This window comes from Electrophorus electricus, chromosome 8 (genome assembly GCF_013358815.1).
Source record: "Electrophorus electricus isolate fEleEle1 chromosome 8, fEleEle1.pri, whole genome shotgun sequence".
Classification (NCBI taxonomy): domain Eukaryota; kingdom Metazoa; phylum Chordata; class Actinopteri; order Gymnotiformes; family Gymnotidae; genus Electrophorus; species Electrophorus electricus.
Genome location: NC_049542.1, coordinates 23,211,997 through 23,228,324, shown reverse-complemented (window position 1 = coordinate 23,228,324; position 16,328 = coordinate 23,211,997). Strand labels below are relative to the sequence as shown.

General features: G+C 38.5%; 1 protein-coding gene across 1 annotated transcript; it reads right to left on the bottom strand.

Annotated features, from left to right (window-relative positions):
* Positions 1-37: 37 nt before the first annotated feature.
* On the bottom strand, positions 38-11,813 carry kpna6 (karyopherin alpha 6 (importin alpha 7)). The gene is made up of 14 exons (XM_027026528.2): positions 11,725-11,813; positions 9,811-9,944; positions 9,590-9,685; positions 9,274-9,373; positions 9,009-9,103; positions 8,747-8,878; positions 7,780-7,868; positions 7,484-7,583; positions 6,798-6,961; positions 6,548-6,626; positions 6,258-6,383; positions 5,930-6,057; positions 5,382-5,560; positions 38-5,246 (listed from the first exon to the last, which is right to left on the bottom strand). Exons 1-14 carry the CDS (start codon positions 11,726-11,728, stop codon positions 5,059-5,061), a joined length of 1,614 nt encoding a protein of 537 aa, XP_026882329.1. The 5' UTR covers positions 11,729-11,813; the 3' UTR covers positions 38-5,058.
* Positions 11,814-16,328: the final 4,515 nt, after the last annotated feature.

The window sequence follows — 16,328 nt, the reverse complement described above, 5'->3', positions numbered from 1 at the left end:
TAGTTAAACAAAGCAGCCATATGTATATATCTTCATATCAGGAAGATACGTTAAGTTTCAAACTTATTACAAACACATGGGGAAAAATTGCAAAGGGCCAAATGTATTTATTTATTTATTACTTTATTAGCATTCTGGACAAATTTTAAATCTCTAGATTTTAATTAATTGTTTAATAATATTAATGTTCATGTTTACGTTTGTGTGACATTTTCAGTTTGTGTATTTGTAGTCACTCATTCATACTGTTGGTAAAGTCAAGTCAGTCACAGTAGAAGGTAGGTAATAGGTGGCAAAAAGGAGGAAAATATACATAAATATATCTTTAAAAGAAAAACATTACAGGATGAGGACAGAATATCCTCTTGGACAAAAACTAAATAGCATACAAGAATAAATGTAATAAACATGCATTTTAAACAAGTTCATTTGCTTTTATTAAAAATATTAATGTTACAGCCAAGCATTATGCACCAGCTTCAGATCTGGAAGAGACAAAAAGTCTCAAGATATAAACATCTACAAGATTTAGGACGGAAGACCAGAAAGACTCAGTTGAACCATACAAGTGTGGCCTTTATCAATTTTTGCACTTCTTGGAAGTCATTGATAATCAAAGACAGTGGCAGAACTATTCCTCAAGTCAATACAACAAATTCCCTGTTGGGTACTGCTAAATGTGTATTTTACATGCAATTTATTTTATAGATTTATGAAACGCTGATTTATTCATGCTTCTAAAAAGGTGTCACCAGTGCACATAACATGAACTGAAACTTGTATATCCCTGCATAGGACAGAGTGGCTGTTAACTATGGAATCTGCCGTTTTCTTCCCTGAAGCCTACTTGATTTTCAGAAGACAAAAAAAACCCAAACAAAACAGCTCTAGAAGACGCAATAGCTCAATTGTGTTGTGCTAGAAACAGACATAGGAAGCAGTCTGACTTGGCGCCATTCAATTTGGTCTCCTTGCAAATTGAATTTTCAGTTGAGAATGAACACAAGTGATGTCAAATATGTCAAGTCCTTGAATGCAGGAGAATGTGTCAAAAAGTCCCTATGATAAGAAAGATACGACCTCTCTTGTGTACCCATACATAAGGGAGTTTTTTTTCTTTCCTTTATTGGATGCTTCGCCCCCAGGCAAGAAGTGGGGAGATTTTTTTTTTTTGGGGGGGGGGGGTGTAAGAGGAATTAACCTTGATTCAAAAAAAAAAAAAAATGTAAATTAGTACAGCAAAATAAGTTAGCTTTACATTTGAATTTATATTTTGATTCAATTTAGCAATTTGGTGTACAAATAGCAGACTGCCACATGTCTACTGAAACTTTGCAGATAATGTAACCTCAAGATATGAAAATAGAGCAGCAACGTTTGCACAAATGTGTGCACATTCAAGTAAATATAAAACAAATGAAAAACAAATCGAAAGAAAAAAAAATCAGAAATCAATATTCATCAGCCTCCAGTATTTGATGGTCTGGTTGGCACTTTTGTGAAAACGAGTGCATTTTTCATTTCTACACACACACACAAATTTCCATGTATTTTTATCCACTCACTCAATTACACTACCCAGGCTCAAATGCCATGGGATAGAGTTTAGATTTTTTTTTTTTTTTTTTTTTTAAACTTCCCTCACCAATTGCAATCAGATTTTTCTTCTTTGATGTGTCTCAGATCATTGCAGCATTTTTTATCTCTGCATCATTGCTGAGAGAACAGTCAGTCAATCTGATTAACCAGTGTTTTTAATTGAAATGTCAAAATTGCATGATGCACACCAAGGCACACGTAGTCTGTATAGGATCCCTGTACCTTCCAGTTTTGCCTGTTCTCAAGTCTCCTTTTACAAAATATAACATTGTTTGGACACCAGTGCCATTTCAGTAATACCTAGTGTTCAAATCAACACAAACGAGCCTTTCCTAGAGGATACAGCAGTGATTCCTCTTGCATTATTATAAGCTATCTATCCATCCATCCAACCACCCAAATAAATAAATAAATAAATAAAAATACATACATACAGTCGGGGGGTGGGGGGAGTCTCTTAAGAGCTGCACAAGACAGTATGATAGAAGAAAGCCACTGCCAAGTTGTGCAACTGCGGTAGCTCCAGCCCTGTTCTAGTACTATGGCATGGCAAAAGTATCAAAAACAACTTCATAAAAGGTAAATCAACTCTGCTTTTAAACTCCTTACTTCCCTGTACATTTCTGTAGAGTCTTGACTTCAAGTGGGCAGACGAAGGAGCATCTCCCCCTACCTATAAGTTTAAACTCCAATGACTTTGGAGGACGACCATTAATCATGCAATAAAATGCAAAACTGGTCACCGTTCTGTGTAAAAGACCTTAACCACCTAGAGCCATCGGTTTGAAGCTATAGCTTCAGCTATTGGTAAACCGATAACATTTTCAAACAAAAAGAAGCAGAAAATGCCAAGACTATCGGAGCCCACCAAAGCAAAAAATTTCTCGCAATGCATCATATGTCTCACATTTGCACAGAAATGCCAAATGTGTAATCAAGATTTTAAATAAGGCTGTAAAACATTTTAAAGTGCTTCTTGTCCTTTCGGTAGCATCATCAATATGCGGTTATAAATGGTTTAAAATGCATGACTCAGACTTACAATCTGTTTCACATCTACAGAAAGTCTTCATTCACCAGAGTAATATGTTCTGACAATCAGTTTTGCATAACCACATTTTCTCAAAACAAACCCTCTCAACTGATCTCTATTCATGGTACCAACAAAAATAAACAAATGTATATGATTCAAATATTTTCCACAATGCATATTCTTATTAGGACAGGAAGCTGAACTGTAAACTGCTTTGGTGAATAAACTGCTTTGATGGAAAGAAAATTAAGATTCATGTACAAAGTACCAAAATTATTTATTTCTTTAAGAAGGAGCTGCAGTGCTGAAGTCAAAGTTGAAGGTCTGAGCACTCATGGAAGCTAGTACACTGGCTGCTCTGATTATACTTTACACTAAAATATGCGCAAAAAATACATGACTTCATCTTTGCCAACCAAAGTCAACGCACTACAAAGATTCTCTGCCAAGATAAGCAACAGAATCCTGATGTGAACACAAAGCCTCGAAGATATTTCCCTCGACTTCCCAAATCATCCGTCAGTCATTGTCTGTCCTCACCCATTGATACAGGACCTTCTAAAGCTAATGCAACTCCACTCATTACAGCACCCAGGAGTCAGTGTGATGCAGAGGTAGGAGAAAAGGATGCTTCCATAGGTTACTAAGAGAGTTTACAAGTAGAAGAAAAACTAGTTTACATGTCTTTTCCTGAAAAAACAAACAAACAAAAAAACCCCCAAAAAAACCCATCTTTAAACACAGGGGCTATAAGCCCCTCTTGTGGTCATGCATCACTCAGAATGCATGACGGCAAGAAAATCATACAAAAGCATTTCATTGTGGGACAAGGGGAATGAGTAGGCATAAAGTCTCATTTAGTGGGGGAGAAAAAAACAAAAACAAAAAAAAACAAAAACACAGGTTGAACATACTGCTTTAGTGCTGTCCAATACCCTCAACAGAAGAGCTAGGGGTATAAGAAAGCTAAACATTACCCAAAAAAATAAATAAATAAAAAATCCTAAAATGTCGAAGATTATGGAAGCCATTTTCTCTTTGCCTTGTGGTGTTCCTATCTGAATGTGTGTACAATTTATGCAACTTTGCATGTGTACAAGAGTTGTGTGCGCGCAATGTATATTTTGTTAGGATAGTCATAATTTACATGCATATCCCTTGCCATATCATGCAATTCACCAAGAACATGAAGTTAATGCTTTTCCCCCCCAGTTATTGTAAGGAGCTACTTACATGCTATTAAATTACTAACTGATGTGATCAGGGAATTAATTTTTGATGAGGCTAACTTGTTCTTCCTTGACATTTCAAAATGAATAAACAACTGTAGCTAGCAGTTGATTAATGAATTGTTATAGTAACATTAAGGTAATTGATGACAGAGCATCTAGATATGGCAAGGAATACACAAAGAGCTTGGTAGAATAGAAAACCATGCAATAGCCTAGCATGCACAGACTAAGGGCTGCCCAAACAAAGCTGTTAACATCGTCTGATCCAGATACATTCAATGCACTGTCATACTGAAACCAACAAAAAGAAACCCAAACTCAAATTTTAGTTCAGTGAAAGCCATATAAAAGATCAAGCATGTGTGCTGGTGCATAACTAGGAACCACACAAACACACAACGCAAGTATTACTTGTATAAATCAGTGCAATAGCCTAGTGAAAATCCCAGCCCTGTTCTTACACTGTGCATTAAATCATGGCATATTTCAATGAATAGGTAACCAATTATTTTGCCATTTGTCTGAATGTTTGTCTCATGTATTTGAACCTTACTGAAATGTGATGGCTGTGCTCAAACATAAGGTAGCATTAAAAAAAAACAAAAAAAACCCAACACCACCAAGGAAAACCAACAGTATTCCATAAAAGTGGGTGAAATCTCTCAATGACAAATGCACTCAGATGCTAGTACACCACTGTGTCTAGGAAGCATGGTTTACAACCTACAACCAAACCATGGTTTGCTACTACTAGGGTTTGCAATGGGGAGGGGGGAGAAAAAGGAGGGGAAAAAAAAAAAAGTCTTAATTAGCTGAGGAAGACAATATTAATTGATGGAGTAAACAAGGAAGGAAAAGGTGTGATGAAACAGCAGGTTTATGAAGTTGTTGGTGTGGGGAGGAATGTACACCTAGTAAATAGCATTTTCAAAAGAATAGAGGGAAAGCAAATTGGCCAGTGCCATCAACTTCTCAGGGTCAAATTGAGTGATACTATTTAAAGGTCAATTAAGACAGAAACGAACATCATTGCAACAGTGCAAACGATGTCTGTAGCATTCCTCTCAGTGTGAGCAGACCAGTCTGCTTGGACCACAGCTGGACCTGTTTAGTTGCAGTGGGTCCTGTATAGCCTGTTGGCACAAGCTAGGGACGGGCACTAAAACAGTGGGCTGTGAAGTGCTGCGTGACTGGTTAGAGCTGGAAGCCTTCCATGGCACCCTCTGGCTGAGGGAAAAGGTACTGCTGCTGGTTTTCATCCACCTGTGGGGCCAGGCTGGTGTCCTCCTCCTCCACTCCAAAGTAGTGCTCAATGAGGTCGAAGGCTTTCTGGTAGATCGCCTGATTCTCATGGCTCTGAAGAAACTCAATCTTGTCCAAGCCTATTGGAAAAGAGGGGAGGACAAAATAAATGTAATGTGATATTACTGTCCATCACATGAATACACAGAATACGAGAGTTTACGTTTATCTTTTTAGCAAAAATACGTAAGCCATTACTGCTGCCAACAACATACCATAGGCCTCTTCGATGAGGCTGCAGTACGGGTTAATGCCGCCACTGTTGCATTTGGCTTCCTGTTCTCCCAGTCTCAGAATATTTTCCAAACCATTCAGAACCACCTGCACAATCTTGGAGTCCATCACAGTCAGCAGATCGCACAGGGGCTTAATGCAGCCCAAATTGACCAGGTACCTACAGAGAGAATGTGAAAGCAATAGTTAGAATAAGAAAGCAGGAAAGAGACATGAAAAATCTAGAAGGGTGCAGAATAACTGAAGTTAAATTCAAAATCACTTAGGCTTTCACAATGAACAGAATCCAATTAAAAATGCTCCCAAATGAAGTTTCTAAAAATAAACTCCGCCATTTTTAAATTCCAATTTAGTTATACAATATCCATTATTAAAAATATCAAATCAGGACTGCTCAAACAGTAAGGAAAAGCCACTACTGTGCCATTCTGACACCATTTCAAGAGAACTAAACAAGAGGCTGTCACTGAAATGTTTCCCACAGTACTTCCTGGAATGAAGGACATGTGACTTCAGATCTGGGGCTCACCGGATCTGCTCTGGCGTTCCACCAGACGTGGCATTGGTGATGGCCCATGCTGCCTCTTTCCTGGTGCGGAATTCTGCTTTCTGAATTATCTCCATCAGGACAGGGAAGATGTTTGCGTCTATTATTGTCTGAGGAGAGCAAAGGGACAGAAAAAAAGAAAATTAAAAATCCATTGATGACAAAACACATCACTGTTGGTCCATAAACTAAATTCAGCTTTCAAAAAAATACACCTTGGAAGTTTGGGGCAAAGAAACACTGCTGTATAGAATTTGAGGCATCTTCTTAGTAATATGCAAGCTGGGTGCGAGGAGGAGTCAGTGCATACCTGTATCTGAGCTCGGTTGCCTGCTGTGATGTTGGAGATAGTCCAGCATGCCTCTTTCCTGATAGACTCTTTGGTGCTGCTGAGAAGGTGCAGGAGGCAGGGAAGGGCAGAGCAGTTCAGTACAACCTGGAGGGCAGAAAAGAGTTGGAGGAAGGGAAAGAAAGCAAGGGAAAATAAAATCTAAAAATTAAAAAAATGAGAGAATGAAGCACACAGCCTAAAGTAAAGGCCTAAACCATGGAAGGTCAACACAGACAGCCATACAATGACCATTCAGCAACTCCACGGACCTGTGTCTGAATGTCATCACCAGTGACAATGTTCCCAACAGCCCTCAGAGCTGGAGATGCCACTTTATAATCTGAATGCCTAGAAGGTGAAGGAATAGCAGCACAAATGAAAAAAACAAAAACAACAAAAAAAAACAAAAAAAAACCCCACACACACCAGAAAATCCATTATAAATAGTAAGAATTTAATGCAGCCCCTTTTCAGATTGTTTTAATTAATTTCTAGTTCACCTCCAACACCTGTACTCACATAAGCAGCTCCACCAGCCTTCTGCAGACTCCTGAGTCGATCACAGCCTGGATCTTCTCGTTGGGTCCATCGGACATGTAGGACAGAGCCCAGCAGGCATCAGCCAGGAGGTCTGGATCACTGCTAAACAACAGGTGGGACAGCACAGGTAGGCACTGGGACACCTGCCAAAGAGGGTTGGATAGTAGGAAGGGTTCAGAATGTGCATGTCCAGCTGAGTACTGAGACTGTCAGTTAGTAGCTTTGTGCAACAGACCTAAACCACAGAACCTTTTTGCTGGCTTTGACTCCATCGTTTCAAACAAACTAGGCATATTGGTCTTGCCAGCAGAAGCAAAATGGACAAGACTATTATAAGGAGGCACAATTGCAGGCTGAGGTGTTTAGGACTGATCAATTCCACCCCCAGCCTACCACAAACGCATTTCTCCCTTAAATGTCTAATGGGGTACAAACTGGAAGAAAGCACCTGGATGACATGGCCACCCATAGTTCCTGGCAGGAATGGATGATTAATGACCTGTTTCAAGATGGCCATGTTGGCTTTTAAATTGCATATGGAGTGTCAGACCAAGTGACAAGTAAAAGAAAGGCAATATGTAAAAGATCTCTAAAAGAAAAGTAATTTAATTTTGATAAAAAGGTCCATGCAGGAAAACAGAAGAGTGAGAGGACTGGGGCAAGACCTTTTCAAAGGCTGGTGGTGGACTTTTGCCTCTGCAGAGGTTGGACAGGGCCCACACAGCATTCCTGGTCATTGTAAGCCGAGTTGATTTGGTCAGCAGTCTGGGGGTGGGGGTGGGGGGTGGAGTTAAAGTAAGATGGGCAAAGATTAAGTGGGGGGGGGGGGGGGGGGGAAAGTGGAAAAAGTTTAGGGAAGAGGGGAAAAAAACAAACAATGCATCACAAATTTGAAATATTGTCTCAGCACAGTGCCATAAACCCCCTGAAGATGGACAAAGCACAGTACATAAGCACTCACATTAGTAGTGGTGGGAGGATATTGCAGTTCAGCACAAAGTCCCTGCAAACTGCACTGTCTCCTGCAATGTTACCCAGTGCCCATACAGCCTGGAACAAAGAAATCATCATTGTAGGGATGAAAAAAAAAAGCAAACAAAAACAAACTTTCAAGGCTGACGGTGATACCAAATACGTCAGGTGAGCCACCTTATACCACAGACTGAAAACTAAATAAAATAAAGAGGCAAGATACTGTTATAGAAACGTAGCTACTAAAACCATTTTAAAGGCAATGAGGGAGGATGATTCTTCAAAATGTAAGAATTCTATTACAATTCTTTTCCAATTTTCACAGGACCCAACTTCCTCAGTCAAGCAGCCCAGGCTGTTAATTCTCTGAAAAACAGACACTATTCACTGCTTTCCTTTTAATTACTATTAAGAGCAGTTATTTTATTACAGTTCATCATGGGGGGAAAAACTAAAGAATCCCATGCTGAAAATACTGAGAAGGAATGCATGCTTGAAAACATCTCAGCTGTAATGACTCCCCTCTCATTACATCATCCACAAAGATGATCCTAAATCAGCTGTAGTATTCCACTTCAGATTTGGAATTCTGTGGCACCGACATGACGACTCCTAATCACCATGGTGGCAACATGGATCCAATTTTACTTCAGTGTGTATGCAGATATCTTTTACCGTACAAAGCTAATAATTTGAGTGAAGAATTCAGTGTGTTTGCACGTTTTACTGGTTGTTTATACCACTGTGTTCCACTCTGAATTAAAATAATTTAGTTTGCGTGGATATCAGTTATGAGTGTTGATGCTATTGATTCATATTTTAATGCATCTGGAATGACTTGCTGATAACTGGCTTCACATCTAGTGAACTACATGTATGGTGACCCCTAAAAACCCAGCATCCAGTCTGAACTTCCTTCTTGTTCTCTGAAAGAGACCGGTTTTCTTTGTTAGTACCTGTTCTTGGACATCTTCAAATTCAGAGCTGAGCAGCGAGATGAATACGGGAACAGCACCTGCCTCGATCACAAATTTGGTCTGCTGAGAGGTGCCAGAGGCGATGTTGGTCAATGCCCACGCAGCCTCAAACTGAGGAGGATTAACAAATGCATAAAAATGGAAATAGGTGTACGTACATACATTTTGGTTCAAAACACATTGGAGGGGGAAATCAGTATCTGAAAATTCCTGAAAGCAGAGATGCTAGCTGACATTTTACCTGTAATGTACAATCTGTGCTTTTTTCAAGAAACTCTACAAATCTATTTACAACTCCGGGTGTGCCAATGACCTCATCAATGGGAGGGTTTGGTTCTGGGAAAGGAAAAAAGAAAATGAAAGGCACCACACAGCAGCCAACCAAAAAAACCCAAACAAACAAACAAGTTACAAGAGTTGGATTTGACAAATCGAAGTTCATCAGTTTAAGATCCACCCAGCTATGTCTAATGAAGCCCACAGATAACATTTGTTGTGCTGACAACCTTTTGACAGGAGTTTTCTAAATTTCTGTGTTGTAACCAGCTGCAATTCAGGATCGTCTGAGAAGAGCATTTCTATCATGTCTCTTGTGATCACGCCTTCCTGAAAAGAAATCAGAACCACACTAGCAAACAGTACACTCCATTTTGTAACAAGATTTTTATCCCATTTAATGAACCTTTAAACAATGACAAAAAAAATGTAGGTTGTCGTGAAAGCTCAAGCTTCACAAATAACTGGTCAAAGAGTCAGATAATTAACAAGTGGACTTTGTGAAGGGAATCCATGTGGACTGCACGGAGGTGGGCTTTGACTCACAGTCTCTGTAGTGGAGCTGATATTGGAGTCCATGAGAGGGCTGGCAAACATATCCCCCTCCTCATTAAGCAACTCCACATTTCTCCTCTTGAACAGCTGCCAAACACAGAGAGGACATTGACACCACAGCACAATCATAAGTGTTGATGGTAATGTATAGGGGTGGCAAGAGAGCAAGCAATAAATAAATAGAAATATCCCGAAGAGATGGAGATAATTACCTGTTGCTCTCTTTTCTGTTTCCTCAACTGAATTCCCTCCTCTTCTCTCCTCCGACGCATCTCCTCCAAATTAAGCGCTTTGTTCTTATAGCGGTTCATCCTGTAGTTATCCTTCACAGGACTTGCCGATGGCTCTGCACAACAAAAGGAAACAAATTGGATACAGCAATGGTTCACAACCTTCAAACTGGCGTCTCAATTAGGGTGACATTAAATTTATCTGTAAATGATACATCTGTTATACTGAAAATTCAATATGGGAAAGTCTATTATCTAGAGCATGGGTTAAAAGGTATAGGTGAGTGAGGGAAATGATGAAATGAGAGGGGGATGGTGAGAGACAATGAGGGGAAAAAAGTCAGTTTCTTCCTCTGTTATTGCTGCTGTCAATATACAAACATTTTTGGACATAAAATAAAACTACACTATATGGTACTGATGTTCATCTTTTGCAGAAATGCCTGTTTAGCAGACAGATCAGGGAACAAACATGTCTATGAACTAGACAACAGAAAAAACATGGACCAAATTACCATAAAAGAGAAAATAAAACAAAGAACAGGCATCTTTGAGAGATATCTGTAGCATCTCTGCATTTTCATCTCATATTCCAGTCCATACCTCAGAGCATTCCACAAAGCAGAGCTAACTGCCGTTTAAATACGCAAGCATCAGAAATTCCCAACCCCAGCCTGTGTGTAAATACCCCCCCACCGTGCTCTCAGTTTTACTTCTGGCCTTTCAAGAATTTTTCCTTGGTCATCTTGATGCTAAGGAAGGGTGAACAACTATTCACGATATGTCATATTTAGCTTGTCAGTGAAGTAAGCTGTGTTGCTGAGAGCACCATTACAGTTATAGTGCCCACATGGGACTCCAAAATAGCAGTGTGGCTTAGGCCCCATCCTCGGGAGCCATTTTAAATGACCATGCTTGTGTCCACTACGTTTTATAAACAAGACACCACGGCCCTGGACCCTTGTACTTGTGTGCTCTCAAAATCTTTTTTTAACTAAATGCGTCAGTAAACAGCCTGAGAGGACGAACTACTCCTGAATGCTTACCTGAGAGTAACTATAATGCAGTAGAAATAAAACTATGACAAACTCAATCAATTAAATCACATGTAATTAATTAAAAAAAATTAATTGCTCAAAACAGACTGTAAATAGCTGGTTTTCGAACATTTTCCACATTTTCACAACGGCTGGCAAACTGAAGGACTCAGCAAAGACTCAGTTCGGATAAAACAGAAGACAGATAACGCTAGCGTTAGTTGACGAGATACACATCTAGCAAGCTAAAGTCTAAACCACATAGACAAACAGATACACCAGCATGTAACTAGGTTATATGGGTAGCCAAGTTAACGCTAGCTATCCTGGCATTATTAAACAAGATTAGGTTACCTAACTTGATTAGTTATTTTAAGTAGCTAGATACAGCGAGTTATTAACCTAGATCAGTCAAACTTCATAGCTAGCTATATAAATATGATATCGGCCTAACTTTACATCGACAAATTACTGAATGACATACTTGTGGGCATTATACTTGTGTTTTTCCACATAACTAGATAGACAGCTTTAAAATAAAAATATTCTTCATTTCGAGCTTACTTATTTAGCGAGCAACCTAACTATTACATAGCTAGGTTAGCTTTTAAAAAGGCTTTAACTGAGGATTAAGTTGTCTGACTGTTTCCGAGCGCCAAGCAAACACGCTTGTAGTTGTTTTACGGGCACAACCGCTGAAATCAATGTTAACAAAATATCAATCATAACTAGACCAACTAATGACAAAACAACGCGCTACACCATAACAGCCCAGCCGATACAAACCTGCTAGCTTACCACTGCCAACAACAGCTGTAAGTTTACTCATTATGTAAGAGCAAACAGTGAAGAAACTTACCCATTTTGCTTTATGGAAAAGTATATTTTGATGGCCTGCAGTGACTAGAAGTTACTCTAGTTACTTTCTCCGGGAAGAAATCGCTCCTCAAAAACAATATGTCGGAGGGGTACGGTGGGCCTACACGGACAAACTTAATGAAACGCGCTCCAACCGAGAAACGGGCAAATAAATAGCACATGCGCCCTAATAAATGATTAGTGCATTTCAGCCAGATGCAGTTCATTAAACGTTCAGCGTATAATTGAACTGTGGAAATATTTATCTTTCAAATTATACTGTAAAGTTCGAAATTAGATTAGATTATAAAATTAGATTGATTTGTACTCGCGTACTCCAACCCGCCTAGACACAAAAGTGTAAACTTTATTGTACGAGCGTGAAAGCAGCAACAAAAACAACGTGCAACTGTTTTCTATATAGCTTTGAAGAAATCTAACGTAAAACGAATAAAAGGGCAGTAAGTGAAGCGATTAATTGAAATCCTGCGTACGCAAGGTGCTGGTTTTTTTTGCTACATGGGACAATGTGGCAAGCACTGCACACGCTTGGTGGCGCTGTTGTATTATCTGTGCGAAGTAAAACGCGCACACAGAAACCCCAGAATCCAAAGGATTTCATCTGGTCTACTAGGGCACCTGGTGTTTATCCCGTGCGATTCGAGATGCAGTACTGCGCTATTCGCGTACATAAGCCTGCTAAAAAGCCTATTTACTGCAACAGGTATTTGGGGTGTTTAGGTCTAGAAATAGTACTGAAGGCAAAAGTGTTCATGAGCTAGTAAAGTAGCTTTGGTATTAAGTATCTTTATTTAAAGGACACTTTGACTGGATCTTCTGTAGCCCTGCAGCTTTAGAAAATGGGAGCTCCATTCAGAGCTATCTGTTACTTGGCAGCCTTCGGGACTTGAGTCTCGAACTTTAACAAACACGGATAATGCCCGTTTTGAATACGCATTTCAAACTGATGTATTGTGGAATACCAGCAAAGTTTATTATGACTCAAAACGCTATCTTTTTGATAGATTACAACTTTGGGCACTGCAAGTTACCCAGTGAAGGACAAACACTGAGATGACTTTACATATAATTTCATTTGTCTTATCTTGAATGTCATACTTCCATTTCCTCTCAAACCCAGAGCTCTCAGCTCCTGTTATTAAGTCAGAAGAAATATAACCCTAGTTAAGATAAGAACCACAGGCTCATTCTTTTATATATCATGCTGCTAATTCCTTTGACATTTCTTTGACAGCCACATCAGTTGTATCACTAGGTCTGTGGCTAATCATTTATTTCTTTAGACCCCAAGTCACAAAATGTTATGTATCTGTTTTAGTAGACAAGTGATGATATTCAGTTTCAGGTAATTCAGGAAACTAAAGCTATTTTTCACTGCTCGCAAAATGGTAACAGTTGATTATGTCTTTTATATAGTATATTAAGGTAACATCAACACTAACATAATGAATTTATTGTTTTAGGTTAAACACATCAAGAACTGTTCATGTTGAAAATAATTATAAACTAAATAGCAGCAACACTTTTGAAGCATTTCCAGTACACCTCATTGTTCTCCAATTTAATTAAACACTAATTAAATACATAAACTACATATACTAATGAGCAGTGACAAAGGAACTGCCTCGCTATCACACAGGCAGCCTGTATGAAGATTCCCTGAGCACACAGCTTTGTGTTGCTCTAATAAAGATAGTGTTAGATAGCTGAAGAGGGAAGTGTAGATGTTGAGAGGAGGTGTGTGAGCTCAGAGAAAGCGATATGTCTTTATTAATAAAATATAAAATTAAATCCATACTCTTCCACTCTCCTTCTCTGTATCTTCCTCTGCTGGTGTGGAGCTAGCAAGGTGGTGAGAGAGATAGCAGCAGCTGTGAGGGACAGGTTGTGGAACTGCAGAGTGAGAGAAAAGAGAAATTTTTTTTTTCGGATGCCCATGGTATCACAAACGGATGATGTGGGTTTTGGTACTTAAAAGTTGCCAATAGAAATCCACAACCAACGTGTCTGACTTGACTGTCAGCATTGAATGACAGTCATTGATAGAGTTTTAGCTGTACTCCAGGGCTTGTGCTGAAGTTTTCCAAGTCCATTTCTTACTAAACTTTGAGAATTTTCTGTGGATTTTTTTTGCAAGGTTCTTTGCCATGCTGGTACAAGTTCACCGCGAGTGGAAGAGATTGCACATCTGAAAGGAAAATTCACATTTACATTTATATTGGCAGTGAAGTTTAAATTTTACATAAGGATACATGTAGATATTTGCTAAAATAATCGAGCAATGTATTTTAAAAAGGTTTTCTGTAGACACAGTTCAATAGCCTAATAAATCAATTAATTCTGTTTTAGTGCCAGTCAAATCTGTGGTATTTTTGCAGTGTGATAAGCAAGTGTTTGTAGGTTATAGTATAGCTGGAGTCAATATGACCAAACAGGCTATAAAAGATATGAGATTCAATAAGACAAAGAGGGGTCTTACTTTGGAAAGCACTTAGCCATGTTAATAGATAAACTCCCCTGGATCAATATGCCACAATTATAGTACACAAACTGCATCTGATGAGCCCAGTGAGGAAAGTGTCTTTGTTCCACCTCTTCTTACACAAACTGTAATGAACAGACGGAAGAACAGCACAACAGTTCAGTTTCTATCTCTGTTACTCCTTCTGAGATTAAAGCCTGTGTGCTTTAGGTTATAGCTATAGTGCTGAACTTTCAAAAGAAATTTGAAATATTTCAATACAGATGTTACATTTATGCTTGAGTATCGTAATGCCAACTGGCACGTTTATTATTAGAGCACGACAGAAAATCCCTCCACAGTTCACCGAACACAATACATAGTGACGTACAGCTCTGTATTGCTGCCAGGCCCCCATCAGAGCTGATAAGAGTGAGGGAGCATTAGGTGGCTCTGGCCCTGGAGGATATCTCATTATTAGAGAGGGCTCCACTGGACAGGCCCCCTGCTCATAAATCTTCACAGTTATCCTGGACGAGGAGACATGAGAGAGAGAGCCCCTGGGTCAGAGACCCCCTCCCCCCACTCCACTAAATCAGTGTTTCTCTAGGTCTGGCATTGGCTCTGTCTAATCCCCAGACTTTAGAGATGGGCCCAGAAAAAATAAAAGTCCCCCACAGTGGCTGAGTTACCCTGGGCCTAAGGAGGTACTCATCAGCATTCATCCCTAACAGAAAAATGTTATTACACACACTTTTAGGAATGTTAATAATGTATGTCAGTAAGAATGTAGCTTAGTATGTATGAACTGTTAAAACCTTAAAAATCTGTGAAACTATTAATGTAAATTTCCTTAGGATTTTAGTCTTATTTTATTGCTTTGTGAACTGTTGAGAAGTTTTGACATACTGTGTGACTGTGCTAATCCAATCAACCTGTCAATTGGATTAAATTATATTAAAACAATCTATATGTGCTTAATCACTGTAAACTATAATTTCCATATCTGCATTTTTAGAATTCTGTGTATTTTTACACTTTAATTGATTTAAATTATATCTGTTCCCACATTTTCTCTCACCATTTTAGAAGGTCTTTAATTATGGTTGCTGATTAAAATAAAGTCTTTAGCAATTATTTTTAATTAAAGATCTTAACAAAATGTTTTTTTCTTACAGAAGAGCTAAAAGCAAACTATTGGTAATTTCATTCACAGAACTGTTGAAAGTAAAACAATTTTACAAAATGAAATTGTGCAAATGTTTAGGGTTATTTATTGAATTAGGTTAAATATAATTTATTTTACAATAATCAAATGTGACAATACATAAATGTTCAAAAGCTTTTAATGTTTTTAAATGCCTATCTGAAATGAAGGAATATATATATATATATATATATATATATATATATATATATATATATATATATATATATATATATATATAAAATGAAGGAATATATATATATATATATATATATATATATATATATATATATATATAAAATGAAGGAATATATATATATAAATTCCCCAGTCGCCCTCCTCCGGGTGTTTTTTTTTCCTTTAAGTTCACGTCCTCTACCAGAGGCCTGCGTAGTATCGTAGCTGTTTCCAAGAGTGTACTCTATTGGATGAAGATCTCGGATATTGTTCCTGAGATCTGCTGGAGCCATTCTCCCAGATTTGAGGTCACAGCCCCTAGTTCTCCAATTACCATCGGAACCACTGTTGCCTTCACCTTCCACATCATTTCCATCTCATCTTGAGCTTTTCATGCTCCTTGTTCCTAATACTGCTATCACTTGGGATTGCTACAACTATCACTGCAGCCCTCTTCTGCTGTTTAACTGCCACTACTATATCCCATTACCATTTTGTCTCTCTGTATATGGAAGTTCCATAAGGTCTTAACATGATCATTCTTCATCACCTTTGGGGGTATATCCTACTTTGAACTTCAAGGTCAAACTTAATGTATTGCACAGCCTTGTCATTAACAGCAAGAAACATCTTACTAGGCTTAACTGCATTGTGATTATAAATCACAGAAAATTATGATATTAATAATTTATGGGTTGAAATAGCCTAATCTTTATTTTTCCTGGATTATATGGCAGCA